This window comes from Aulonocara stuartgranti, assembly GCF_965226115.1.
Source record: "Aulonocara stuartgranti genome assembly, chromosome: 10".
NCBI lineage: Eukaryota > Metazoa > Chordata > Actinopteri > Cichliformes > Cichlidae > Aulonocara > Aulonocara stuartgranti.
This window is the reverse complement of record NC_138946.1, coordinates 6,055,084-6,083,028: the sequence shown is the minus strand read 5'-3', so window position 1 is coordinate 6,083,028 and position 27,945 is coordinate 6,055,084. Positions and strand designations below refer to the sequence as shown.

The 27,945-nt window shown below is 40.6% G+C and overlaps 2 protein-coding genes across 5 annotated transcripts in view; both read right to left on the bottom strand.

Moving 5' to 3' along the window:
* Window positions 1-27,945, bottom strand: part of tmem132e (transmembrane protein 132E) — a 440,362-nt gene that overhangs the window by 297,424 nt on the left and 114,993 nt on the right. The gene's annotated exons all lie outside the window — the stretch shown is intronic.
* Window positions 15,679-23,760, bottom strand: LOC309715379 (uncharacterized protein). 4 transcript variants are annotated; one of them, XM_082548443.1, is made up of 6 exons: window positions 23,457-23,760; window positions 22,418-22,685; window positions 17,818-18,840; window positions 17,420-17,575; window positions 17,008-17,100; window positions 15,679-16,575 (listed from the first exon to the last, which is right to left on the bottom strand). In XM_082548443.1, the coding sequence occupies exons 3-6, from the start codon at window positions 18,832-18,834 to the stop codon at window positions 16,252-16,254; spliced, it is 1,590 nt and encodes a 529-aa protein (XP_082404569.1). In that variant the 5' UTR covers window positions 18,835-18,840; window positions 22,418-22,685; window positions 23,457-23,760; the 3' UTR covers window positions 15,679-16,251. The 4 variants fall into 4 exon arrangements, with proteins under 4 accessions (XP_082404569.1, XP_082404568.1, XP_082404570.1 ...); XM_082548442.1 differs by having other exon boundaries at window positions 23,493-23,760; XM_082548444.1 differs by lacking the exon at window positions 23,457-23,760 and having other exon boundaries at window positions 22,418-23,391.

The following is a 27,945-nucleotide window of genomic DNA, read 5'->3' as shown; positions in this document are numbered from 1 at the left end:
CTGCAACATATCAGAAGAATGAACATGAACTGTTCACATTTAAATATCGTTATTGGTATCTGAGTGTGAAGCAGTGAGTGTCCAAAATAAACACAGGAAAATGATGATCTAGAAGCTGTGCCAAAAAGGAAAAGAAACCTAGATTATGATATTACAGCGCATACACATCATACCCCATGATCATGCCTGCTCAAATACCCGAAGGACGTAAGGTAGGAGGAAAGGAGGGAAGGAAGAAAGAAAGATGGCATCTGGATCACTGAGAGGAGAGAGCCTCAGACACATTTTCCCTTCTAGTTTTCTAGTTGGGATTCTTAATTTGCACAGGAAATTACAGCTTCTGATGCTGATGTACAACAATGTATGTTGCACTCCAAGCGGATCATCTGGATGACCCATCTGGCAGGCAACACAAAGATGTTACAGTTCGTTGTGTTGGCAAAATCTCCATTTTCAATGCAAACATTTCTTGCAGGAAAATAAAGATCTCAGAACGTTGTCAATCAGCTTGACTAGGTGTAATATAAAATATTCAGATTAGAGGCATCGCGTTGTTGTTCTCTTGTCGTTGTTGTCCGTTCTCTTCTTTTGAAGTTGCGTTTCCAAATACATTTGGGAATGGTCACAAAAACACCGACCTTCAGACACTTTACTTCAAAACACAATTCCACCGATGACTGATGGGGCTGCGAGTTAAAGTTTTTCATTTTTCATTTTTCAATCCAGTCAAATAACTTACCTTTAGACCTTAAAAAGGCTAAAACACGAGTTAACGTACAGATTTCTTGCAACAATAAAAACATATAAGGTAAAGTAACCAGTTTAAAATAAATCAATACTGCGATAATGAACAACACAACAGTGGCATCTGAAAAAAATGCACATGCTTCTGCAACCGCATCTATACTGCATAAGAGTATGCAAACAGCAGCGTGCAAGTACAACACGCGGGAATTTTAGCAACACTGTTGGCAATGGCTGCAGAGAGAATGCCAGAGTTATGTTTGGCTGCTGAATGAGTCAGAAATTTTGATTCAGTTTAGGATTTAAGTTACTCAGAATTTATTTACAGTGCTTTCTTTTCGGAGGTCACTGAGACATTGTGCTATCCAAATTTCAGGGGGAACTGGATAAATGGAGGCATTCTTGACTGTTAGCAAATGTTAAACACTTTGATTCCTCCTAAAATGTCCTGTTTTTGCAGCAAGTGGAGCAGTACATGATAATTTGTGTGTTTGTTACTTTTTCTTTTCTCCTCCTTGTCATAATAAACAAGTGTCCCTATTTCACTTTTTTTTTTGCCTTTGTTATTTATAACTACCATCGTATTTCTCTCTGAGGGAATCATTACTCAATGAAAAAATCCACCCAAACCTCAAACAACTGTTTAAACCACCCTGGTTTTTATGGACAACAGCGCTGTCACAGCTGTAACAGGGACAGTATTTGGAATATCTAACAACTCATTTTTGTTTAGAGGAAAAAAAAACAGCTGCTGAGCTCCACGTCCTGCTCTAAATTATATTTGCAGACCCAGTTTGTTTTGTATTAACCCCTGATTGAAATGTCTGCTGAATAAAAAAAAGTATTTGTTTTTTTCCCAGCCAGATTAGAAAGTCTCACAACCATAATAAGACTAAGAACCAGACAATTAGCCACTGTAGGTCAAAACTAAGAACTCAGAAAATAATGATGTTGAAATGAATGAAAATGAGGAGAAAGAATACAAAATCATGAGAAAGCTTAACATTATACAGCATTTGTGAGTCTGTATGAGATTTGTGAGGCAACCTTATTTGACTCAGTTGCTTGTGCCGATTCATTCTGGTGGCAAAAATTGAAGCAGGTGACTAATTTGACCAGAACCTTTGTGATCTCTCATCATCCGGTACCCTGTCCATAACTAGAAATGTGTGTTCGGTACCGAGCGCCGCGTGAATGTGCTTAATTGAACACACACGTCAAATACCAGCTGAAATCACCAACAGAGGCTGTCAGACGGATACTGAAGCAGACGCGGCTCCTTACACTTTCAAATAAGCGTTTCTTTTTACTGTTAAAGCTGATAGAGTTAAAGGAGGAGGAGGTAATTTCAGGCCCTTGAACTAATGACAACAAGGACAAAGAAAGCAGCCCCATTCAGTCTCTCTTGACTCTGTGTTCAAACACTAAGGCCCGTTGGATTATACAATTCCTCCCTGGCTAACCTGTGCTGGAGCTTTGTGTGTGATCTACAGCCTTAAAGGCAAAATGATCATTCCCCATGCACTGTATAGATCCTTGAGTGATATCATGGGCATTCCCTGCAACACCGGCGCACAAAGTAGACGGGCAGGATGGGTTGGGGAAGATGGGAGTCTCAAGAGTGAGGATTAGGGATACAGAGGTGAGAAAGCCAATCCAGAGACAAGCTTATGTTGTGAAAAGCTTTTATAATTCCAGTATGAGGTACAGGCCGTATTGATTGCCCTGGAGGCAAATTTAATTGTAGATAGTAAATAAACAGGGGAAAAAAGCAAAGCAGAATAGAGACGGCTTTTGAGTTGATGTCTAATTGGAAAACAGAGCGTGTTAGGTTTTCCCAAGGATCAAAGAGGTGGGATATTTAGTCAGTGTAGTGTGGCCATTATCCAGTTTTGCTAATCATGTTGTCAGATATGTGTGATTCCCCCCCCAGGTCAAAATGCACACAAATGGGGCTGTGTGTAGCGACTATTGTCAATTATTCTCAATTCTTCAAATATTTTATCCACAGCAGCCAGTTTCTGTTTCAGGCCCCATCTTAAAGCCATTTTTGTGGGATATCCCTTCAGCAGGCTTCCTCCCTGCTTTTTATTGGCACTTTTCTTCATCAGTGAAACAGCTTTAAATATAAGGACATTCTTAAGGCCACCTCTTTTAGTATGTAGTGACAGGATGTAATAAACCAGCTGGAAAGTGTCTAAAAGCATGGCAGCGAGTTGGTAGAGACCAGTGGTACCAGGACAAAATGCCAGATATTTCAACAATATTTTGACCTTGACTAGTTGACTAAGATTATTATTAATTGTCTAAGTGAATCATTTAGCGTTTAACATTGTCTGTGTAACTGCGCTCAGTATCGGCTGTTTTCTGATTTCCTCTTTGTTTATATAAATGGTCAGCATAGTTAATTAGATTTTTTTAACTATGTCTGTGTTGGTACTCGGCCATACAGGCCATGGTAGCCTCGAGTGCTTGAAAAGAAGGCAACTGGACTTGTTTTTGGGCCATAATAATGTTCCACCTGTCCTTCAAAAGGCTTCTTCAGTTCTAAAATAACCAGTGGAGAGTCAGAAGCATTTCTCCTTGAAGGTGGTGCTGAGAGTCACGAGTAAGGAGTCGGACATTGGAGCTGGTACTGATGTGACTCCCGGGTTAAGCGCGGTCCAGTAGTAAAATGTGCTAAGCAGGACTTCCTGCTTTGTCCTGCTTGACAAGTGCAGTCATTAGTCGTTACGGTTTATTAAGCCAGTCACAAGTTCACAACAGCGGCAGTACATATTATAAGTTTTACAGTTACTTCTGTTTATGTGCACTGCCACCATCTTGGAACGTGGTGTCAGGGTTGGTGGGGCGTCCAGTTAAAAAGTGAACTTGGAATTTGGAAATTCCATTTTCCAACTTCAATTGGAATGCATAAATTTCCCCACCTCACCATCTACTGAAGTCACACAGGTCAATGTGAGAGAGGGCCAGTTCTCAGATGGGCCAGTTCTCAACATTCTCAATTATCCTCACAACCGCTTTCAACAGTACAAACCCCAGTAGGGGTTAAACACCTGGGCATCAGTCCTTTTAGATCTGAAGAAGCCTCTTTGGATCCATCCATCCATCTTCATCCGCTTTGTCCGGGGCCGGGTCGCGGGGGCAGCAGCCTAAGCAAAGAGGCCCAGACCTCCCTCTCCCCAGCCACCTCCTCCAGCTTATCCGGGGGAATACCAAGGCGTTCCCAGGCCAGCCGAGAGATATAATCTCTCCAGCGTGTCCTGGGTCTTGCCCGGGGCCTCCTCCCGGTGGGACATGCCTGGAACACCTCACCCAGGAGGCGCCCAGGGGGCATCCTTGTCAGATGCCCGAACCACCTCAGCTGGCTCCTTTCGATGTGGAGCAGCAGCTGCTCTACTCTGAGCCCCTCCCGGATGGCCGAACTTCTCACCCTATCTCTAAGGGAGAGGCCAGCCACCCTTTGGAGGAAGCTCATTTCTGCTGCTTGTATCCACAATCTCGTTCTTTCGGTCACTACCCACAGCTCGTGGCCATAGGTGAGGGTAGGGACGTAGATCGACCGGTAAATTGAGAGCTTCGCTTTTACACTCAGCTCCCTCTTCACCACGACGGACCGGTGCAGCGTCCGCATTACTGCAGCTGCAGCCCCAATCCGTCTGTCGATCTCCGGCTCCCTTCTCCCATCACTCGCGAACAAGACCCCGAGATACTTGAACTCCTCCACTTGGGGCAGGAACTCATCCCCGACCCGGAGTGGGCACTCCACCCTTTTCTGGCTGAGAACCATGGCCTGAGATTTGGAGGTGCTGATCCTCATTCCCGCTGCTTCACACTCGGCTGCGAACCGTTCCAGTGCGAGCTGGAGGCCCTCACCCGATGAAGCCAACAGAACCACATCATCTGCAAAAATCAGAGATGAGATTCTGAGGCCACCAAAGCGAAAGCCCTCCGCCACTTGGCTGCGCCTAGAAATCCTGTCCATAAAAATTATGAACAGAACCGGAGACAAAGGGCAGCCCTGGCGGAGCCCATCACCCACCGGGAACGAGTCCGACTTATTGCCGGCAATGCGAACCAAGCTCTTGCAACGGTTGTATAGGGATCGAATGGCCCGTAGCAATGGGCCAGACACCCCATATTCCCGCAACACCTCCCACAGGACACCCCGAGGGACACGGTCGAATGCCTTCTCCAAGTCCACAAAACACATGTAGACTGGTTGGGCAAACTCCCATGCACCCTCAAGTATCCTGGAGAGGATAAAGAGCTGGTCCAGTGTTCCGCGACCAGGACGAAAACCGCATTGTTCCTCCTGTATCCGAGGTTCGACTAACGGACGAACTCTCCTTTCCAGCACCCTGGCATAGACTTTCCCAGGGAGGCTGAGGAGTGTGATCCCCCTGTAGTTGGAACACACCCTCCGGTCCCCTTTCTTAAAGATGGGGACCACCACCCCGGTCTGCCAGTCCACAGGTATTGCCCCTGATCTCCACGCAACATTGCAGAGGCGTGTCAACCAGGACAGCCCTACAACGTCCAGAGCCTTCAGGAACTCGGGGCGGACCTCATCAACACCAGGGGCTCTGCCACCAAGGAGTTGTTTAACTGCCTCAGTGACCTCGCCCCCGGAAATTGGCGGGTCATTCCCCTCATCCCCAGACTCTGCTTCCTCCTCGGAAGACGTGTCAGTGGGATTAAGGAGGTCCTCGAAGTATTCCTTCCACCGCCTGACAATTTTCTCAGTCGACGTCAGCAGCGCTCCGCCAGCACTATACACAGTGCAGGTAGAGCACCGCTTTCCCCTCCTGAGACGCCTGACGGTTTGCCAGAATCTCTTCGAGGCAGTCCGAAAGTCTTTTTCCATGGCCTCTCCGAACTCCTCCCACACCAGAGTTTTTGCTTCAGCCACTGCCCGAGCCGCATTCCGCTTGGCCTGTCGATACCTGTCGGCTGCCTCCGGAGTCCCACAGGCTAGCCAAGCCCAATAGGACTCCTTCAGCCTGGTGGCTCCCTTCACCTCTGGTGTCCACCATTTGGTTCGGGGATTACCACCACGGCAGGCACCAACCACCTTGCGGCCGCAGCTCAATGCAGCAGCTTCGGCAATGGAGACGCTGAACATGGTCCATTCGGACTCAATGTCCCCAGTCTCCCTCGGAATGCTGTTGAAGCTCTGCCGGAGGTGTGCGTTGAAGATCTCGCGGACTGGGGCCTCTGCTAGACGTTCCCAGCACACCCTCACTACGCGTTTAGGTGCACCAGGTCTGTCCAGCGTCCTCCCCCGCCACCTGATCCAACTCACCACCAGGTGGTGATCAGTTAACAGCTCAGCCCCTCTCTTTACCCGAGTGTCCAGAACATATGGTCGCAGGTCTGCTGATACGATTACAAAATCGATCATCGACCTACGGCCTAGAGCGTCCTGGTGCCACGTGCACTTATGGACACTCTTATGTTCGAACAGGGTGTTCGTTATGGCCAAACTGTGATTAGCACAGAAGTCCAATAACAGAGCACCGCTCGGGTTCAGATCAGGGAGGCCGTTCCTCCCAATCACGCCCCTCCAGGTCTCGCTGTCGTTACCCACGTGAGCATTGAAGTCTCCCAGCAGGACAACAGAGTCTCCAGGTGGAGCACCCTCCAGCACCCCCCCAGGGACTCTAAGAAGGCTGGGTACTCTGAACTGCCACTCGGCGCATAAGCGCAGATGACAGTCAGGACCCGTTCCCCGACCCTAAGGCGCAGGGAACAAACCCTCTCGTCCACTGGGAAAAACCCCAACGTACCGGCAGCGAGCCGAGGGGATATTAGGATACCCACCCCAGCCCGCCGCCTCTCACCAGGGGCAACTCCAGACTGAGACAGAGTCCAGCCCCTCTCCAGGAGACTGGTTCCTCTTTGGATGACAGTCGAAATGTCTTCACGAACCAAAAAGAAGTCCAGCTACCTTCTTTTCAAGTGCTTAAAACTGACCATTAATTAGAAGCATTGTTAATCTGCGACCTCGGGGCCGCGTGAGTCTTTTTAAATCTGAAAAGCACCGATCAGCATTCATCATTGGAACAGTATTTAGGCTTATAATTAACCTTCTTTCTAAATAGACAGTGAAATGACTGCAAATGATTTAAAACTAAAAATTTAAGAAATGCAGTATTGTTATCAAAACGACAAGCATAATCATGTCTTTCATTTAGATTACACCAACCTACAATTAGCTCTCTGCTTCTGGCTGCACTTGAATGAGAGACAAAATTAGGTGTTATGCACTGAGCACCAACTTGGATAAAATTAAGACAAAAACATCTCATCTAGATCAGGGTTCACATCAGCTTCCCTGCACTGTGGATGGGTGAGGGCCTCTACAGTGGATACAGCATCAACGCACAGCATTTAATGGCAACCTTTCTATTCTATTCTTGTTAGCTCATTGTGGGTGACAGGTGAAGTTTTCAAAGTATCTTAAGAATAAAGTTTTTGTAAGGAAAACTGAATTATTGGGGAACGTACTGAATGGAATTACTCAGCAAAATTAGAAGTTATTTGGGATTAATCTTCCACTAGTTCACGGACACATTTTTAGCATGAATTAATTCTCGTCTCCACCTTCCCGGATTTTATTTGGGATTATGATTCATTTGTCAGTGCTCAGCAAGGAATATGAAGGTACAGTGGCATTAATTCACATCAGCGAGCAAGGCGAGGTAATCTTACTACACTGAGTGATATGACAAATTAGCACAAGCTTGTGGATTTCAGATGCATGTAAGAAACTTTAGTATCTCTGAAAGGAGTTACCAATCCCATCACTGTGCTAGGTACCATACTGCAGTGAATTGTGTTGTGCTTTCATCCTGGGCTCTCACAACAAACACACACACACGGACAGCACCTTATGTCAGCTGCCAAACCCACACTGATGGCTCATTCAATATAGTAAATGGGGCAGAGAAAAGCTAGAGCTATACACATACAGTGACTCTTAAATTAATTTGCTCAACCTTGAAGACTTGAATCTCTCAACCAGAAAAAAGCCAATGAGATTGTCATGTTTTATTTGGAAACATATCAAAAATACAGTAACATACTGTTACGGCGCTGTCACGGATATCTAGACTGAAGCTTCCCCCCCCCCTTTTTTTTTCTTTGAATGAACAGTTTGTTATGGCTGCTGCTCTCTGTTTGTTTTAAGGTCTATAGCGCGTAGTCAAATTCTATAAGTCTACCTTTTTAAACAGTGCTTTATCAGCTTTGAGTTTGCCCCAGTGTATGTCTGACATAACAATGCCTGGCCTGTTTCCCTGTTATAGTTAAACCCTAAAATGCTAAAGAGATTAAAATGTTCCAGAAAAAGCAGCCTACATAATGAGGATCGATGGAACATTTTAAAAACTTGGCTCTGTGGAGAATACATTCATTATTTTTTAATGCATTGGTTTTAGACGTAGTCTATCCATTCCAAATTATGTTGCAGCACTTTATTGTATAAAGGCAGTTTTGATTTTGCAACAGACCTGATACATGTGGGGTGGTGGTACTTAAAAGAAAAACGTGAACCTCTGAACCTCAGAGTTTGGGGTTTCGAATGTATCGGCATGGTTTGGGTCCATTTCTCTCTTTAGAGGGAAATGTCTCTGCAAATCATTACAAAGTTGTTCACATTTACTCTGTGCAGGGGTATTTCTATTATGATGAGGTCGGCCCCTTTTACAATGGCAATCTCCCCATCCATATGGAACAAAGGGTCACTGAACAGTTTGATGAATATGAAAATGATGCGAGTGAGATACGATTGCTTTCTCAGACACTATCTCAACCCAATTCATCGTGTACTAGAGCTTACGAAAATGGGTTAGAAAGTGCTCTCTATCGCAAACATCAAAACACTACATGAGTGAATATTTTTTGGAAGACTGGTGGTCACCTGGCTGTCAAAGGTCCAGAGAATCAATGTCATATGAAAGTAAAGTTTCTCTGATTGCAATTCCCAACACCTTACTGATGCATTTAATCTATTTGGCTTTTTGAAAAGATTTATTTTGAAGCCATCTGCATCAGACAAAAGCTTTAATCACAGCTGACTTAATGCCGAAAACCAACAGAACCGAGTTGACAGCAGTGGAGTCAACAGTAGAATAGAATGGGTTAGTGTGGAGTTTATCCATCAGTCAGCTATTTGTCCTGTAGTTGGCCCTAAGTATCATAATGTGAGGGTTCCCAGCATCAGTCAGACCATCGGCGTAGCAGATTGTGGCATCACAAACTGAAGAACAACAGATTTAACACATACAACACTTTAAGACTTAGACAGGGCCAATACCAAGGTAGTCTTACCAACTCGCTTTCAAACAGGGTATCAGCAATGAGTAGTACAAGAAGTACAGAGCGGCACCAAGTCGCTTTAATCTTAGTCAAAAAGAAAATGTGTTCATTCTTACTCTGATAATTTTCCACACTGCACAGTCTTGTTTTAGATTAAATATATACGCCATCTGTTTTATAACTCAGTTCTAATTAAAATGTGTAGGCCCTAAAAGTATTTTAAATAGCTTCTTAATTTAAGGTAATATACAATATGTCTACAAATGTAACCAATTTTATGAGCTCATTCTGATTATATTAATATTCTAATAACTAACACATTGTAGGATTAGGAAACAGAGACATTCGCATCATTGAGCTTATAGTTCATATTAAGGCCCACTTCCCAAGTTCCCTCATTAAATGTGTTTCTGGCCCCATTTTATTCAGCTGATGAATGACTGGATTATAGAGAAAGTCATGAAAAGATAGAAAAAAGGAGATAGCGGAGGGAGCAATGAAGGACAAAAGAAAGACGGATCGAAGAGGAGCACTATATAAAAAAGCAGCTCTATTGAATCCACTGCATATTGAGCCATGCATAATGTATTCAGTGGCATCTCTCAACATTTATTGGTGATATGAAGGAACAGCAACAACATCAATAATTATTCTCTCTTATACCTCGGCATCCACTTGACTTACTTGGCCTCCAATATACACAGCCAGTAAAAGTTAGAGATGATCATCAGCAATTAGGATTAAACATTCAAAACAAGGTTTGCATTCAGTATATTCATAATTCATTTCTGTCACCCAATTTGGTTTTGTTTTTTTGAGAAAATGTGAGTAATTGGATTGAGTGAGTTAGCTATGGGCTTGACTCAGTTTGAGTGTTTTTATTTAAGTACCATGTTTTCAAAAACCAAACTTCCACTACCTGATCAAGTCATCAGTGAATAATTGATGAATAACTCTTAATGTACGGTCATGAAAAAAAAGAAAGCATACCCACTTTAAAGTCTGAGGTTTTACTAATCAGGACAAAATGCAAAAAGCGCTGCGTGAAAAACTGGCCTTGAGGGAAGTGGGCTGGCCTCCCTGTAAGGAAATCCAAGTGTGCCAGGACTCAGATGATTGGCTGACTGGGGACCCGTGCCCGCCCAACAGCATGTAGCTCTGAATTTGCCAGTCCTTACCAATCATTGGCTGCCTGGGGATCCGCGGCGCTCAGGGGGCCAATGACGCGGCTGCCTGCGTTCACCTGTGACTACAAAAGGCTGAGGACTCTTCACTCATGGGACACTATGTTTTTGGACTGAATGTGCAGGTTGTCCCTCACACCTATGTCTTTGAGCCCTGCTTGCCTGACTCTGGTTCAGCGTGGGAGTTTTTCCTGAATAGCCTTGAAACGTGTTTCTGCCTGTGTGGCTAGTTTTCATTTGTGTTTGTCTTTGTGTGAGTTGTTTTGTGTTGTTTAAAATGCCTAGTGGTACGCTGTAAGCTACACTAACGGTTTTCAGCTCATTTTTTTTAATAAACCCTTTTTCTTAACTTGACCTTTCCCGAGGTGGGCTCTTTTATGTTACCTCCCCAGACCCTAGCCGAGCTGGGTCTAACATAAGTGGGGGCTCCTCCGGGATCTCTTTTCACTTAGGAGAATCCCCGTGCCTGGAGTGGAAATCACCAGAAAGTGTGAGGACCTCTATAAAAGCTGAACAAACCACAAGAATTGCGGAACAATGGCTTTTAGACATTAAAAGAAAACAAAACAGCATATCAGCACAAATATCGCATACCAATTATCAAGCACGATGGTGGGTGAGGGTGATAATTTGGGCATGTTTTGGGCACTTTGGTATGTAGAAATTCATGGTCAGTTTAAGGAATGCAAAATGTTCCAGAGTCAACTGTGTCCATCTGGCCGACAGCTAAAGCTTTGCCAAAACTGGATAATGCAAAGGAACAATGATCCCAACCACAGCATCAAATCTATAAAAGACTGTCTGAAAAAGAAAAGATGCAAACTGCTGCAATGGCCCAGTCAAAATCCAGACCTCAGTTTGATTAACATGCTGCGGAGGAACCTAAAGAGAGCAAATGCACAAGCAAATGCCTGGAAACTTCAAAGAAGTGAAGCGATGTTGTAAAGAAGCATTTTTATTGCTGCTAAAAGTTATTCTAGAAGCTATTAAATCATGAGATGTAATTGGTTTTTCACATACTGCCTCTGCATTTTGGCTGAATTATTGTTAAAAAAAGGGAGGAGAAAATGACTGTGTGTTTTATTAGGTCGTAATATGTACAACCTCAGAATTGACAGAGGATGTACATTTTTATTTTTCCATCGGATGAACCGAACACAGATTTCTCTTTCCCTTACGGCTGTACAAGTATTTTTCAGTTGATATCGTAACAGCCAGAGGAGCTATATTTTTAAAGGGAGAATGTTTAAAGAACATTTGATTTTTTTTCTTTTTTATTGTTATTGCTTAGAGGACCCAAGATGAGTATAAGAGATGTGATCATTTTTATTCGTTAGGTTAATATATATTAATAACGGTCATTTGTCATTGTGCTCATTTTTCCCCCTTTTCAATACTGCCTTATTTTCAGAGTAAGGACTTGACAGCATGTAATATATTGGGCCGTTCAAAAATCCACAGATGTTTTTTCCTCCCTTTAAAAAACATTTTGTCTGGAGCTTACGCTGAAGCCAACATGACCTTCACCTCACTTTACTTGAAATGATTAGTCTTCAGCCCACAGGACCCACATCTTTTATCATCCCTAAATCTGACGTAAAAGCATGGTACAGAGTAATTTAATAAGCGCTGCAATGTAGCTCTGCTCCTCCATGATAATAAGCTCTTCTGCATTCCCTGCAAACAGAGCGATGTCCCATTCACATTTGCTCCTCCTCCTTTTTATGATAGGATTACTTGTTGGAAACTTATTTTACTTAAAGGACCATGTGAAAAATGTACACCACTTAAACACTCAGCGTTTGAAAGATTCATGATGCACGGTGTTACAACTGTGATTCTTAGTGCATGCTCTTAAAAAGCTTGAAATCTGTGAAGTACAGTGGAGAAAATAATAAGAAAGGTATATAATTGCTGCAGTTGACCCAGATTTTGTCAATAGGATCCACTTGAATGATTTTAATGAAGGCAAATGTACTGAAGAGGGAAGAAGTCCTTCAAATTGAATGTTTCCTAGTTTGAACACAACTTCATAACAACACATTCAAGGATTTTCTGATGTTACGTCTTTATCAGAAACATGACATATGCTTTTGTCTGTCTTGATGATGCTCAGAGATCCATGTAAGGAAATCCCAAACACGATAGTCAGAGTAGAAATGTCTAATTTGTTAATAACCACCTTGTTGGGGTTAGTGAATGATTATGTTCATGAAAGGTAAAACTGGCCAATAGCCATACGGTATTTGATTCCAATGCTTTGCTGCCCCACTCATCCACCCCCACCTCATATTTACTTTTTGGCTTTGTAATAATTTTCCTGCTTCATTCTCAACAAATGTATTTTTTTTTTTACTTTTTGTTGAGCACAGTCATTGTACTGCATTCATCCACCCCTCCATTTAAAGGAACCCAGTAAGCCAGTTGAACCAGAAATCCTCTTGCTATGAGGTACTGTTGCTTGCTGTGAAGCAACAGCGCTAACCACTACATCACCAGGCATAGTACTGCTAACATTAACATCAAATCGTGTTGCCATAACATCATAATTTTTACGTCCACAAAGAAAATATGAAATAATCTGAACCTTTTTATTTACTTTGGACATTTGATGAGCATTCCTAATAAGCAGATTACCACAGAGTTTACGGAGCACATCCACGCATTAACGAGGGCCAATCCTTTTAATGTTAATGACACCGCGGTCTTTCGTGTAATGCCACTAGCTTGACAACCTTTATATTTTAAGCCCCACTGATGATTAAGTTCTAGTGTATGATTAAATAAATGAGCTCACTCTTAAAGCTTGTTGATTTACTAATCTGTAAGAGTCACTTGAGACACCATACTACATACACGCCTTATCTTTTTTTTTTATATATCCAGGTAAAAAACAGGTACGTTTTCTACTGCAATTTTTATTTTTTAGAAAAAGAAAGATTCATTTTCAAAATGGAATAGTGTGGTGCATTGTTTTTCCCTATATAAAATCCAGCACTTTATACGTACAGCTACATAATTGCTTGTGATTGCATTGACCCGGTACCCCAAACCAAGTTAGATTTTCAAATAGTAAATACATTTTAGATTTTAACTTGTTGATTTTTATTCAGTTTTTTTAGATGATGGTTTGGAACGGTAGTTTGAAACATAATATAGCTGTAATGTGTGCTTACTCTGCACTTTACTGTCAAGTTTTGTCTTATGAAATCCTTTTAACAGAGATGTCAATCCTCTACCCATGCCAGCATGCCTTGTGCTTCAGCCTTATGGTGTAGCTCTACATTCAATTCTGGCTTTAAACGTCACTCTTGCTTTTTCTATCATAATTACTGGAGTTAAAGTCTACACAGGGTTTCAGAATGTAACAGCAAGATGTCCATAGGAGGAAGGATAACTTGTAAAACACACAAGCATCAGATCAAACCACGAGCAGCATTCTGGTATTAACAACAGAGATCCATCGAACAATCTAATAAAACAAAAGGCCATATCACATCCCCACCGGGGAGAAGTGTCTGACCATCGTGGTACTTCTCTTTTTTTCACAAGAAGACCAGGATGTCTTATTAATAGTACTGTTTTCTTCTTTGAGAGGCTTTTCCAGATATTGATAGCACCTGGATCTGAAGGCTGTTTCATCATGTTTTAAAGTAGCCTGTTGACAGCACTGCAAGATAAGAAACCGTGATAGATGATGCTTGTCAGGTTATGCGTTTCAAACTGCAAAGTCCACTCCTGAAAAGAACAGATTCTTGTACTTTTATCTCTCCAATACCAGCCTTCCAGTGCTTGTTGAATAGTACTTTTTCTTAAATTGATGGGGGTAGAAAGGAAAGGAGTCTAACTTAAATGGCCACACAGGACAGCTGTGGTTTAACATGCAGACTGGAGGAGCTGACAACCTTGTGATTGGTAGACAACCCAGTCTTCCACCTAAAATACTCTTAGGGAAAATCCTGAACTCTCACCTGCCCATGCTTCATCTATTGGATTTAGAGTTAGAAAATCACTTAGGTATGACTAAAAGTGCTGTCAAATTGTATGTGTGAATAAGACTTGCTGTAGGAAGTGCTTTGAGTGCTCAACTTGACCTGCTACCAGTATTATCTCTTAAAGCTTTCTTAATACATCTGCTAATAAAAACTATGAAGTCACTCAAAACTATAAAGAAAACAGAAATGTGGGAAGATATGCAAAAGATTTGATCTCTTACATTTTGCATGCATAGTCGTAACTGCTCTCAAATGCCAAGGGCCACCACCCATACCCTTTATATTTGCTGTATCTTGATGCTATTGTGTCACAACACATCTGTTGCCATGCACAGTGCAGAAGAATCAGAGTAGACAGGTCTTTTGAAGATGAGAAGGGCAGAAGAAATTCAAGTTAGACGAAGCTTTAATGGGGCCCAGCGGCCATGTGCTGGTGCCCTGAGTGGCTTTGATCCCTCCTCTCCAAATGCAGTCATCTCTAGTCAAAGTGCTGACAAGTGTAATTTCTTAGATTGGGTGCAGGCGCAGGTGATAGTGCTGACAGGCCAAAAACCCAAAGGAATTTGTGCTTCCTGAAAAGCTACACGCTCCATCAAAGATCATACAAAGTGATTTTTTGCGCTCGTGCTCAAACATTTTAGGTGTCCTATAGATTGGCTGGACAGAAACAGTGACATCTGTAGGCCTACAGCTAACAACAAAGTTAATGACTAGATATGTAAGGTAGTTGCTCTAACCATCGATTTCACATTTTGTCAGTAAAAGCCAAAACTCCAAGCCAGTCCAATACATTTTTACTTCAAATGATTTGTAGTTTTGATTGAACGATTCTTTATTTAAAATAACTGATTCCACAAATTCGTTGTACATATACAATGACAATAAAGGGCTAGTCTAGTCTACTTTATTCGATTCTATACTATTGAACCATGTTAATGAGACAGGAAAGTTCTATATGTGTGGAAGCTTCATAGAAGAGCTTTGGGAAGTCCTTCAAGAACCCTGCACTGAAAAAAGAAAATAGTTGAACCAACTTAATTGAATTATTTCAATTGGTAACACCAAATTTAATTAAGTTCTTTGAAATTAAGTTAATACATTAAATTAACACAACTGATTTAAGTTACATGTACTTAATAAATTAATTGCTGTCAAATAAACATTTTGCATTAATCCAACTTAAAATTAAGACATTTCAACTTAAAGTTTTCAGTTTTTCCAACCCAATAATTTGCATAACCCAAAAGTAAAATATTGCTCTTTGCTAACCTAATAATGTGGTTTAGTGTAAATTACTTTTTGTAGTGACTCTAAAATGAAATTTTAGTTTGTATAATAAAGCTTAAATCAAAATTTTAAGTTGCCTGAAAATATTTTTCAAAAATTCAAAATCCAATGTTTTTTTTTTTAAATGCTTTATTGTATAAATGTAATAAAGTATTACCTTTATGGCAACCAACACAGCTTTTGGTCAAATACATTACACATTTGTCCTTTTTGAAACACATATGCACAAAATGCAAGTAATGCTTAGTAGGACCACAAAGTTGTCAACAAAGTGTAAAGTGCAACACAGTATTACACAAATATCAATCTTAACACATACAGTGTCAACTATGAAAAAGTGCCCCAAGAGTATACAGAAACTTCTCTTCAGCTATAGCCAATGAATAAATATCTGAACAGTGTAGCTGACCAATGGGGATGAAAAAATATAAACACTCCTCTAGAGTTTTAGAATGTCACAACAGTTTGTTGTATAACTGAGCACATCAAACCTGAAATGCAACCTTTCCCTTGAAACGAAGGCAAATATGTCTGAAAAAAAATTAAAAAATAAATAAAAATACCATAAAAGCACATTAAATTGGGGTTTGAGGTCTCTTGGAGCATAAAATAGGCCCAACATCCAAAAGAGACTACATATTTTACATGCTATATGTCCAAACACAGTTGTTCCTTCGCATTATGGCACAGGGCCATTTGTTGGTCATTGTTCTGTGCCATTACTGGGCGCTTTGAAGTTTGATATACAGATTTTGGACTTTGGGGGACATCTTGTGCTGATCAAGCTGCATGAAGATTTTTTGGAGCACTTCAAAAGTGAAGCGAAAGGGTTTTGGATAAGCTAGGTTGAGTGCATAGATCAAACCTAGAAGCAGGGCACAAGCTGAGGCAACTGAAGTTAGTTCATGCAACACTTCCACACCCTCAATGACAATGCCAATGTCTTCAGGTGGCTCCTGCAGTCCCTCCCCCTCCTTCCGAATCACATACACTGCCATGGTGACCTCCTCCAGGTCCCTCTGAACATCATCTGCTCCACAGTCCTACAGAGGGGTACAAGACACAAACACAAATCATCATTAGCCTCACTTCTTACTGTGATTAAGTGTTTGGGTGATGTACCAATATGTGTTATGTGCTGGGCTATTTCTTGGCTGGGTGTCATCACACACCAGAAACAGCAGAGAGAGGTGTATCAATCTGACTCTAATCAAATTGTAAGCAAGAAAGATAAGATTTCCCAACATGTCAAACTATTCCTTTGAACTTAAATAATCAAGTAAGCCCGTCTTACTTAAAACAAAGTCAATCCGATATGTAATGTGTTGTTGCTGGGAATTACACAATGTCCAATATGGTCATGATAATAAATACATGTCAGCAATCCAACTAGGGTTCACGTGTTATGTTTGTTCTAACAGTTAACTTTTTTGTGTCCCTTTGACAAGATGTGCTGACAAACTGTTGAAACTTACAAGGTATTCCTTGATCAGGCCATCTGCATCTTCTCCCAGGAAGATGGTGAGGGCTTTCAGCACACATTCCCTCCGATGATTAATGTCCACAGTCTAGAACAACAAATGTTGAGTAATTTTAAACTCTAAATTTCATAAGACAGACATCCTTACTCTTATTGCTTAACTTACATGTACTTTATTTAAAAACAGTAATTCACAAGCCCAGAGATTCATTACAGAAAGAAAAGGGGATGAGTTCAGTGGAGTTGCTAAAAACATTCATGCATATGAAAGCCATGATTAGCATTGGCCTGCCCATATTGTCTTTATGAAAGATTCAGTTAAATATATATATATATTTTTTTGGATTCAGATATATTTTGACAGCCCTCTTAGTTACGAAGCATCTTGTTTGATGGTACAGATTTACCTGGTCCAATGTGTCCAAGATGTTCGCAATCTTTTGGCGTGTTGCTCCTCCTTTGGCACGTATGACTTTGATCAGCTGACTTGAGTGCATGTCTAACTGGGCCATGAACTTCCACTCAAGAGGAACAGCCATGAGCCTCTGGAACTCTGTATTTATCTAAAAACAAAACACAAATGACAGTAGATATTGTATTATGGAACAAAATGCTGAAACTGATTGTATGCCAAAATGTCTATATCCCAAAAAGTATAACATATATGGGAATTCAAAATGTAAATTCTTTCATTAAGTTCAGTGTTATAAAATCTCAACCACATCAAGTTATGACCGATTCATGAAAGTTAACTGCAATAAATCCCGAAGCATACAGACTTCGATCACTTCAGTTCCATTCTTACCTCTTTCTGTGTGAAGAGTGCAGGCCATCTGTCCTTCAGTTCCTGAATGCTTGGTTCTTGGTTTACCACCTCATGTCGTCTGTAGGCAAACGTGTTAGCCATTTTGTCTGCGATGACCCTTTCATTGTCCCTTATCCCGATCTCTGTCAGAAGTTCTAGTCTCACTTTTTCCATGCTGTCCAGAGTCTCACCAGTAGGAAAGGATGGATAAAAGTTAGCTTCAGAACGTTTTGGCTTCTTCACTTTTTTAGCAGGGAAAGCATCTGTAGTAGCTTTAGATTTCAGTGAGTTTACACACAGCTCTGGACACCCCTGTAATTTGAGCTGGGTCCTGTAGTTTGCCATTTTGTACTTCAGTCGTTGTTTCCAACCGTAGCAGCCATTGAATGATCCAGGTTCTTTCAAACATGGGTGCTTTTTGATAAGGGCCTCTGCAGCTGCGCAGAAATGTGCATCCTCTGGATAGGCCTTGTAACGGTAAATTTCTTCTGCAACTCTTTTCAGGATATCAGACAGCATTCGGGCGCTTAAAGTCAACATTTTTTGGCTCACACGGTACTCAGTATTCCCCCTCTCTAGCTGTAGCTCTGTGTCATATGAAAATTGGGGAATTGCAAAGTCTTCTGGCCACTGTTGTGTTCGAGATGACATAGATTCAGGGGATGAGAGGATAATTGTGTCATTTGATGCCACCGAAATACCGTCATCAGACTCAAATGAAAGAGACAGAGATGAAGTGGACTGATCGGCACTGATCAAAGGTGGATTTGTTTGCTGGTGGATCACTTTGATTGTCCCCAAATTCCGAAGTTCGGTGGTAGAATTCAGATTAAAGAAGTCGTTGCCAAAGTCTTGGTCCATGTATTGCAGTCTGAAGTTACCTTTTAACCCAAAGGTAGTCTTTATCGTGCTGAGAAGGTCTTCAAGTGACTCTGGGATGCCATTTGGAAGAGTCAGCTTTTCAATGTTGTTCTCTCCTAAAATCACCTTCAGTCTTGCAGGTGTTGAACCAGCCATGGTGGTCTGAGAACAAAGCACAAGCACAGTTAGTGAGGATCAACATGTAAACCACTGACATTTCCAATTAGGAGAATTTAATGTCAAACTAGAGGAAAAGAGAGAAGGCAAAGAGAGGAGGAAAGGGGAGGAGAAAATGAAGAGGAGAGGTGGAGATCAGCTGAGGCAGCGAGGAGAGAAGGCAAACCGAAGAGAAGGGAGGAGAAGAGAGATGGCGAGAATATGGGAGACATTGAAGAGAAGAGAGAAGGAGAGGAGGTGAGGAGAATATAGGAGACAATAAGGAGAGGAAAGAAGAAAAAGAGAAGAGAAGCAGAAGGGGGGAGAGCATAGGATTAGCATTCACTGACTGGAATCCAGCGACCTGCATTAAAAAAAATGACATAACTGATGAATTGCCAATGACATCATCACACCACTTTGGCTTGCAGTATAAAATAAATATGTTCTGAGAACACATTAGTATTGTATGGGTCTGGGTTTTGTTTTCCCACTTAAGAAAATACTTTATCATATTTTGAGGCCTCACCATTTAAACATGGACATATCTTTTCAAGGTGACAAGACGCATCCCTCTAATATTGTAGTCTGCCAGTGGGTAGGTATCATGCAGTTCTTGTGGCTCAACAAGTTCCACTTCTTTGCTTGGTGATGTTTTGAGATCATAAGCTCTGTAGTGTTCCATATACCATCCGCTAAGCTTTTTCAGAATGAAGATTAGTTTGTCCTGCAGTATCACCATTTGGATGATTTCACCAAACTCTGGCAGTCCTCCCAGTGAGCCGTGGATCAAGATCATCCCACACTTGTAGATTATTCCATTATATGCTACACTTTTAGCCAAGCACACATTGTCCATATCTGGAGACTTCTGTCTCAGTGCATTTGAGATGTCCTTGTTAAGAACATCAATGTGAACAGTGGAAACATCTGTTACTTCCAGTGGGGGTTTGGCAAAGCTAATTGCATGCAAATGATATGCAATCTGATACTGATGTCTCTGTGAAAGGGAAAGAAGTACATTTTTGAAGCATCTGATGTTCCTTGCAACTCTTTTAAAAAAACTATGCTTTGCTTCGAATCGCATAGTCCATAGTGCAACCAGTGGCCCAAACTTACGGATCAAGTATGGATAATGTTCCAAGTAGTGGTGCTTTGGTTTAAGATTAACATCTGGGAAAACCTCTTGAAACTTGATTCTGTGCTCGGAGATCTTAAAACCAAGATATGCAATGGAGTCCTCAGTATGAACAGGACTGACAACAAGATCAACAATGTCCTTCAAGTCTGTTAAGATGTGCCAAGCAGGCTCCTCACAGGGTACACTCTGCCCAACGAACAAAGGCAAAAATCTGATAAGACTCCAGTTCTCGTGTGCATTCCCTCCTACACTTTTTTTGGATGCAAAACTGAGAGCCACAGGATGAGGTCGATTTGTTTTGTCAGCCCACTTAAAGTTGAAAGATGATATTGCTTCATTCAATGTACATAATGTGAAATACTTTTTTTTGATTAACAAATTGAGGCAAAGCGCAAGTTCAAAAGGAACAATTCCCTCAAAAAGATCATGTACAACATCAGGTGGAAACCCAGTGGTAACATCAAAATGTGAGAGGTGCTTTGACAAAATACACTTTGATTTCACACCATAATAACTGGGCCATTTGTTTTCCTCGATAATTCGTAAATGATCTGCATGAATGTCTTTTGTTCTTAAAGTAAAGACTTCACTTCTGACTTCAATAGTCTGGAACTCTGATGTTTCTGCAGTGCAAAATCTACATACGTATGTCCCTGAGAAATTTTCAAAGAATCCAGCAATACTGTGTGCACCAAGGTTGTCGGCAACAACACACTGAACAGTGCCTTTTACTGTTCTGCCCAACTTTGACAGAAATATCCCACTCTGTTCCAAAATTACAAGATCATTAATTACAGGTTTTAACACTTTCTCATACCCATAGCACTTCAGATCATTACTTTTGATTAAAGCAGCCAAATAGATTGAGGTTAAAGCAGAATTACAGCCTGGTGGCAAATTACCCAAAACCCAGTACAATCCACAAATTTTATGCTTCCTCCGTGATGTACCAAGGGGATTACATATTTCGAATTCATCAATGTATAATATCAATGAAATGCTTTCCTGCTTGGACAACAGTCCATTTTCATGGAAGAAGTCACCATCGAAGATAGTTTTGTAGTGCACATAAGTTTTTTGAGGCTGATTATCTACAGTATTCAAATTAACAGCCTGATCCAAGATTGTCTGGCAGTCAAGAATATGCTGCAAAGACTTTAAAATTGAAATATATTGGAATGACTTGTTATTTTTTCGGTCAAGTATATATTCCACTGGTTCCACTACTTTAAAGTGGCTCTTATAGTATGCTTTTCGTCTCCAAGGACTGGAAAGTGGACCTTTATCTCCAATTGCTTTTTTTACAGGGTTTGTCTCACAGAGTACACTGGCTAGCTTTTCAACAACTGACTGGTCAAATTGGCATCCGTTGTCTTGTAATACTTGGCTAATAGTCTTTTGGGTAATCGCCACAGAAACAGAACCAATCAAATAGTTTAACTCCTGCAAAAGCTCATCTACAGCTGCATTAGACACAAGAAAGATGTGTTCCAACTTAAGGAGCACTGAAGCAATTTTAAGCTCAATATCCTTCTCTAAGTTTTCAGAATACCCATTGTCAAAAGCAGAATTTAAATTTACATCACTCTCTATAATTTCCACATCTGAAATATCACTGGCAACACTGGCAAAAGATTCATCAACAGAACTTATTCCAGGCTTAAATGTGTTCACTGTACCAGAGTGTTTTCTGTATTTATGACTTTTGAAGTTCTCATAGACATTGGTTTTATATTCACAGTTTTGGAACACACATGTTACAGTCTCCTTATTTTTAAGATGCTGATAGATATGTTGAAAATATTCTCTTTCTGTGGAGAGTTGATTATGGCCACAAATATGGCAAGTGAATGTGGACGCAGCTTTGGAGACTGCTTGTTGGGCAGGGTGATTTCTTGATAGATGGCTCAGTAGGGCGTTCCAAGTCTTGAACCTACATGCACAATTTAAATAAGTGCATGGATATGAGTGGCCTCGTCCGTAATGCCTATGAATCAGTTTGTAGTGTTTGAGCAATTCAGATCTTTTTGTTAATGTTGTCCCACAGTCCTTGCATCTCCACATGAAGCATAGCACTGGAGGAACAAAGAGACACGCTTTACTGGGTGTATATAAATAATTTGAGAAAACACAGAGGGAGAGTTGGGCAATATTACAATATATCAATATGGTGATATGAGACTAGATCTCATCTCAGCTTTTTGCCACATTGCCCAACACAAAGCGAATCATTTAAACACAAAATGTATTCATCAAATGTAGCCAGCCCTCTCTAATTAGATTTTAAAGGGATAAGTTCAAAACAAAAGTTTAAAAACAAAACCCAAATGCCCATAGGTACATTTTTTTTTTTTGCAATTGTTTTATATATAAAGCCGATTCCTGTTCAGTGTAAAACTGAATTAAGTTTAAATGAGACATTACTATTTTGAACTTGCATACCTTTGTTGTTGATAAACTGAAAGTACGCAAGTTCACAGGTAAAACGAGCTGCCTGGCACGCCTCCACACAGGAATGCCCCTCTTGAAGTAGTCACAGAGCTGAGAAGAAGTTAGGTCAGAAGGTGGCGATGGGGCATCACATTGGACACCAAGCCAAAGGTTGTGGCACTGTCCAGGGTTCCAACCAGAGGTGATGTAATCTTTCTGCCATCAGCAGACACCCCTCTGGAGAGGTTGACAGGAAGGAAAGGAAGCGCTACCCAAAGTCCTAAAGATTAAAGATATGTTCGAGTTAGTCTGTCGATCTTTCATCATGTTTACAGTGTTCATCTGCATCTATGTACTTATATATGTATTCAGACACAGACCAGAAGTGTGCTAGGTCTACAAGAAATCTGATGGCTGTATTTTCTGTGTTCAATAGCGTAATACTTTCTTCTATGATTTCTAATTTTGATTTTCTGCCGCACACCATCTCCCTCTCACACGGCTGATCCGTGCGTGTACGAGCGCTGCACGCACCCTTTCTCCTCGCCTTCTTAACGTTATGTACATTGAAAGCAATGCAAGCGGCAGTAAATGCATGCTTCCTGGAGCCACCACAGCTAAACTTTGCCTCCTACATCACCCGTGGCCGTGACCGCGTGAACTATTCGCGCCGACAGGCATACTGCGAACAACCACTCGTGTATAAATGCGCGCGCCCGAAGTAACGTATTCTGAAGAGAACCGCGGCCCAGCTTGCCGCTATAATGTGCTAATGCTAATGAATAACTAACAGTAAGCCAACACCGACACACTGCATGAATACACAACTTTAAGCTAGCGTTACGATATTAAAACAAGAGAGTACCGCCGGAAAACTACTAACTTAACCTACATGTCCAAGCACAAACTACCAACAGGTCTGACATTTCGCTAATGTTAGCAGGGCTGAATGATAGCGGTTTGGTCAGGTCAGTTTACTAAACACTTAACAATACAGTTGGAATATTTTTATATCTAATATATTAAAATATGTGTTCTACATTTGACTTACCTTCAAGGACTATGGAAAAAGTAATATCTTCGTTACCTTATTGACCAAATTGTTCACGAGGTCCTGCCTGCAGCCAAGTGCCTCTCAAATTGTTGTTCTCAACCGCAAGTAGAAAATTCTGGAGAAGGCGGAGACGTCATGACATCAGATGCACTGCGTCAGGAGAAACCTAATTGATGCAGGTTGACTCTAATGAGAATAGCAGGTTACATGTGTACTGAGGGAACAACACGTAATAACAAGTTGATATACTCCACAAATTTAGACTGGCTCCACTAAAGCAGAAATCTTAATGAAACTGACTCTGAACTTTACATAACTTCAACTACTGCTGAAATACACTTTTTAGAGTGTGGAGAGCTACTCCTGAACTCTCCTTAAAGCACAGGTATCGAACTCCAGGCCTCGAGGGCCGGTTTCCTGCAGGTTTTAGATGTGTCCTTGATCCAACACAGCTGATTTAAATGGCTAAATGACCTCCTCAATATATCTTAAAGTTCTCCAGAGGCCTAGTAATGAACTAATCATTTGATTCAGGTGTGTTGACCCACGGTGAGATCAAAAACCTGCAGGACACCGGCCCTCGAGGCCTGGAGTTCGACACCCCTGCTTTAAAGGAATTAGAAGAAGGTTTACCTCAGAGAGCAAGAGTTAAAAAACAAAACACTAATTTTTCCCCTTTGCTACACCTGTTTCCAAGCAAAAGACAAAGCAATGCAGGGTGGCACAGTACTGTATTTCTATATACATTTTTTTATTAACTTATTCCTAGACTGAGCGTACTGCACTTTGCTGCATTATTTTGGGAATATTGGGACCTGTATGGGCTTTGCATTCATTTGCTGATTATGTTTACTTACTAACCTTTAACAATATAAAACGGTGATGAAATGTCAAGTAGTAAAGTCTCAAAAAGTTCCATTTAACTGAGAAATACATCCAGTAAAGGTTAAAAGGGAAACAAAAAAAGGTGAAAGCAGTGCATTATTTAGTATAGATGAAAGAAAGAACATGTTGTTTTTAATTAAGTTTCCCAAGGAGACGTAAAAGATGCTTAATGTGTAAAAACATTAAGATTTCAACATTAACATTTTATTGAGGAACATGTAGCTAGAGAAGATATACTGGTAACCGAGTCATTAATTCACAAAATCTCTGACATTTAACTGCATGTATTCCCTTTAAATGAATGTTATCAGTCCATTAAATAGCTGTTATCAGGGGTTATCACTCCCATAGGTAGACAGCCTGTCCGTAGTCATCTTCCTCCCCCAACTATTAGACTCGCTCGGCTCTAAATACCTCATTTAATTTCTCATTTGGTCAACATAGCTGAAAACAAATATACAAGGAGTGCTTCCACCTTTCATTAAGTGTGTATATGGCACACAATAGACAACTTCCACCCTGAAGACTTCACTTTGACCCTTTTTTGTATCATTTAGGCATCAAAATTAAAAATAATAAAGCCTTTAAACACAACATTAAATTGGAAATATCATGCTTTTCCCATTTTTATATTTACAATGATTGGCTACATTATGAATATGACACCAGTGTTAATGTTACGGCTTCAAATAATGAGCTAACCAGATGTAAAAGTGTGCCTCTAAGCATGCAATTATGAGAAAGATTTTAGGGAGTAAATTAATTTTAGACCTAAAGTGAGAGTGGATAAACAAAGGAGTGCATAAAGTGCTAGCATAAGATGGATTGCATACACTTTTATTGATTGAAATAGGCTTATTAGCTGCATTTTCCAGGTTGACGATTTTGCAAGTACTTTTTCACAAAAACAAGACTGCACCTCAATAGTCTGAACTACTTTGTAGTTCATAGAGACAATTTCAACTCAAACAAAGTTTGACGCAGCTTCATCGTAGAGGTACCCGGAAATATTAACAGGTTCTTGTATTATTATTTAATAATTTACATTCACCACCTGATGCAGAAAAGGACCTCGTTGAATCCTAGTTTACTAAATTCCAAAGAAATACAAGGTTTTTGCCAAATGGCTCTTGGGAGGAGGTATGCAACAAAACTATTGAAAACCTTTTAGAATAAATGCTTCACAGGTAAATAATAAAATAAATAAATAAAAACATGTGGAAATACAAAGGGAATGAGCTCTCCTCTGCAAAGAACTGCAGTGGAGATGTGTGGGAACACAAAATCCCTACAACCGCTACTAAACGGGCCTTCTGTTGAGATTCTATTCTCAAGTGCTGTTTCCAAAGGTCACCAGTGAACGTTCAAGTTGAGCTTTACAGAGATCTGACATTTCGGTACTATGATTATTCCCTCCGCTAAGGAAAGTTAGTTGAGAACACACTGTTACGATAAATATAAAACTGATGTCAGCAGGTAGCAAGTTCAGTTTGGCTTCAAAAAATGTATCAAAATTCACCAATCTGCACTTCTAAAACTCATTGACACACTCCGTCTCACATCTGTTTGACTTTCCTTTTTCCTAAGCAAAGTTAGCCAGCTGCTGGGCAGTAGAGTTATATCGATCAACCGCTCCTGGCTGTAGATTGGTATTGATCGATAGCTTCTTGCTATTTCTTGGCAAACTTAGTCTGCTAACCACACACAACCAAGTATTGAACCCTGAAACAGAGTAGAAAATGATCAGCCTGAAATTCATGATCATTATGTAATTATTTGACAACCCACAATTCTGTCAATGTAAGGTCACCATTGAGAAGTCCTGAGTGCAATGAATCACAAAGCAGACCTCATCTTGAAATTGCTTTCTCAAGCAAATGGTGATCATTGTGTTAAATTCAACCCAAGGGGCAAAAAAAAAGAAGGTTCAAACACAAATGCTGACTTCACCTTAAAGAAAGCTAAAATTCAGCACTTGCAATCACTTTAATGGTGCTTTTTATTGTTCAACGTATCTGAATGAATCACCACAGCAGGAGCCAAATCGACTTTTGCTCCATTAGGCTACAATTCATATTTTTCTAATCCATATGGCCTGGAAGTGATACCGAGCAATGAATTGGTGCGTTTGTTTGTACAACATAGTGGTGCATTACCTCTACAGTAACCCTGGAAAACTGCTAATTTGCTAAAGTCGAGCTTTATCTGCAGAGTAAGCTTCATAGAAAGGACACAGTATATGTGCTGCCCTGCTCAGGCCCATTAATGAATTCTTATATTAATCAATCTGTAGATAAATGAACCATGGAAATAAAGACTGATGAGCATCTAAATTAATTAATTACTTCACAGGCCTCCACATTTAATCTCCATGAAAGCTTACAGAGTTTCATTCATAAGGACATAGTTGTGCAACACACTCAAGGTATAGCATTAGCATTTCCTAATACTGAGTTCTGGGACACTGGGACCTAAAATCCCACTTGTGTTTTCTCAGGGTTATTCAAATGCAATTCGTAATACATGAATGTACAACAAAAATCGCATTTATATGAAACACTTTAGTAGTCAATAGAGTGTGACAAAGGTCTTTGGATGCATAATGCGCATTTAACTGATGTGCAGTTTTATTTTGAATCCCACGAATTGGACCAGCATTATAAAGAAGAGTGATTTGATGTAGAACCCACTTCATATAAACCAAATAAGTCTGTCCCTACAGATTGTCAGACATTGTAGTGGATACATTTACACCACAAATACTTACTGAAAAAAAAGGACGTGTTTTTTTTTTTTTTTTTACCAACGCAGAGGAAGGCCGACACACAATGGTGTATTATCAGCTTTAGATTGACGAGGATTATGGTCAGCAGGAAATTTGATGGGAGTTTCAAGCAGTTCTTATGAACAGCTGAAGGTCGCAACACTTATTGCATGACACTTTATGCGGTATGCAACAAAAAAAAAAAAAAAAAACAATTTGCAGACAATCTCTGTTCAGCGATTATTAAAAAAAAAACAAAAAAAAAACCTGCCTGTCAAATAAAGGAGTGAGTCATTTCATTCTACTTATCAATCTGTTCATTCTTCCATGGACAAGCAGCAGACTACATATTCATTATACTTACATTGTGCATTCACTATATAGTCGTCTCTGGTGTCTCCAAAGCCTTGGCTGTTGTCATATTCATGATGATCTTGAATATTTAACAAAAACTTATCATTTCACATAGGAAGCAAAAAATACAATCCGTGCACACATATGCACAACATCTGCACAAAGCACGGGTAAAAAAGCAAATGTATCAAGGAAAGAAACAACCAAAGGGTAAAATAGACAACTTTCAATGGAAAGTTTACAGATGGTGTTCTGCTACTGGAATTTTGAAAATAAATGATAAATAAATGATTGTTAAAGAGGACAAATGTCTGTTTTTGTTAGGGTTTCTCTTATTGGCTTTAAGTGAGCATGCCCAGTATATCAAAGGAGTAATCTTCAGCAGTGTTCAGCATTTACAATATTCAACATTTAACACAGACAGGTTGTTTATTCATTTTTCAAAAAAAATATGATTCATGTTTTGTTCTTTTAAAAATGTGA

What these genes read in the sequence shown, in the direction of transcription:
- LOC309715379 (XM_082548441.1), bottom strand. An exon ending in CACTCTTCACACAGAAAGAG is followed by an intron (nt 17,576 to 17,817) that starts GTAAGAATGGAA and finishes TTTTGTTTTTAG; the next exon opens with ATAAATACAGAGTTCCAGAG. An exon ending in TCTTGGACACATTGGACCAG is followed by an intron (nt 17,101 to 17,419) that starts GTAAATCTGTAC and finishes TTGTTGTTCTAG; the next exon opens with ACTGTGGACATTAATCATCG.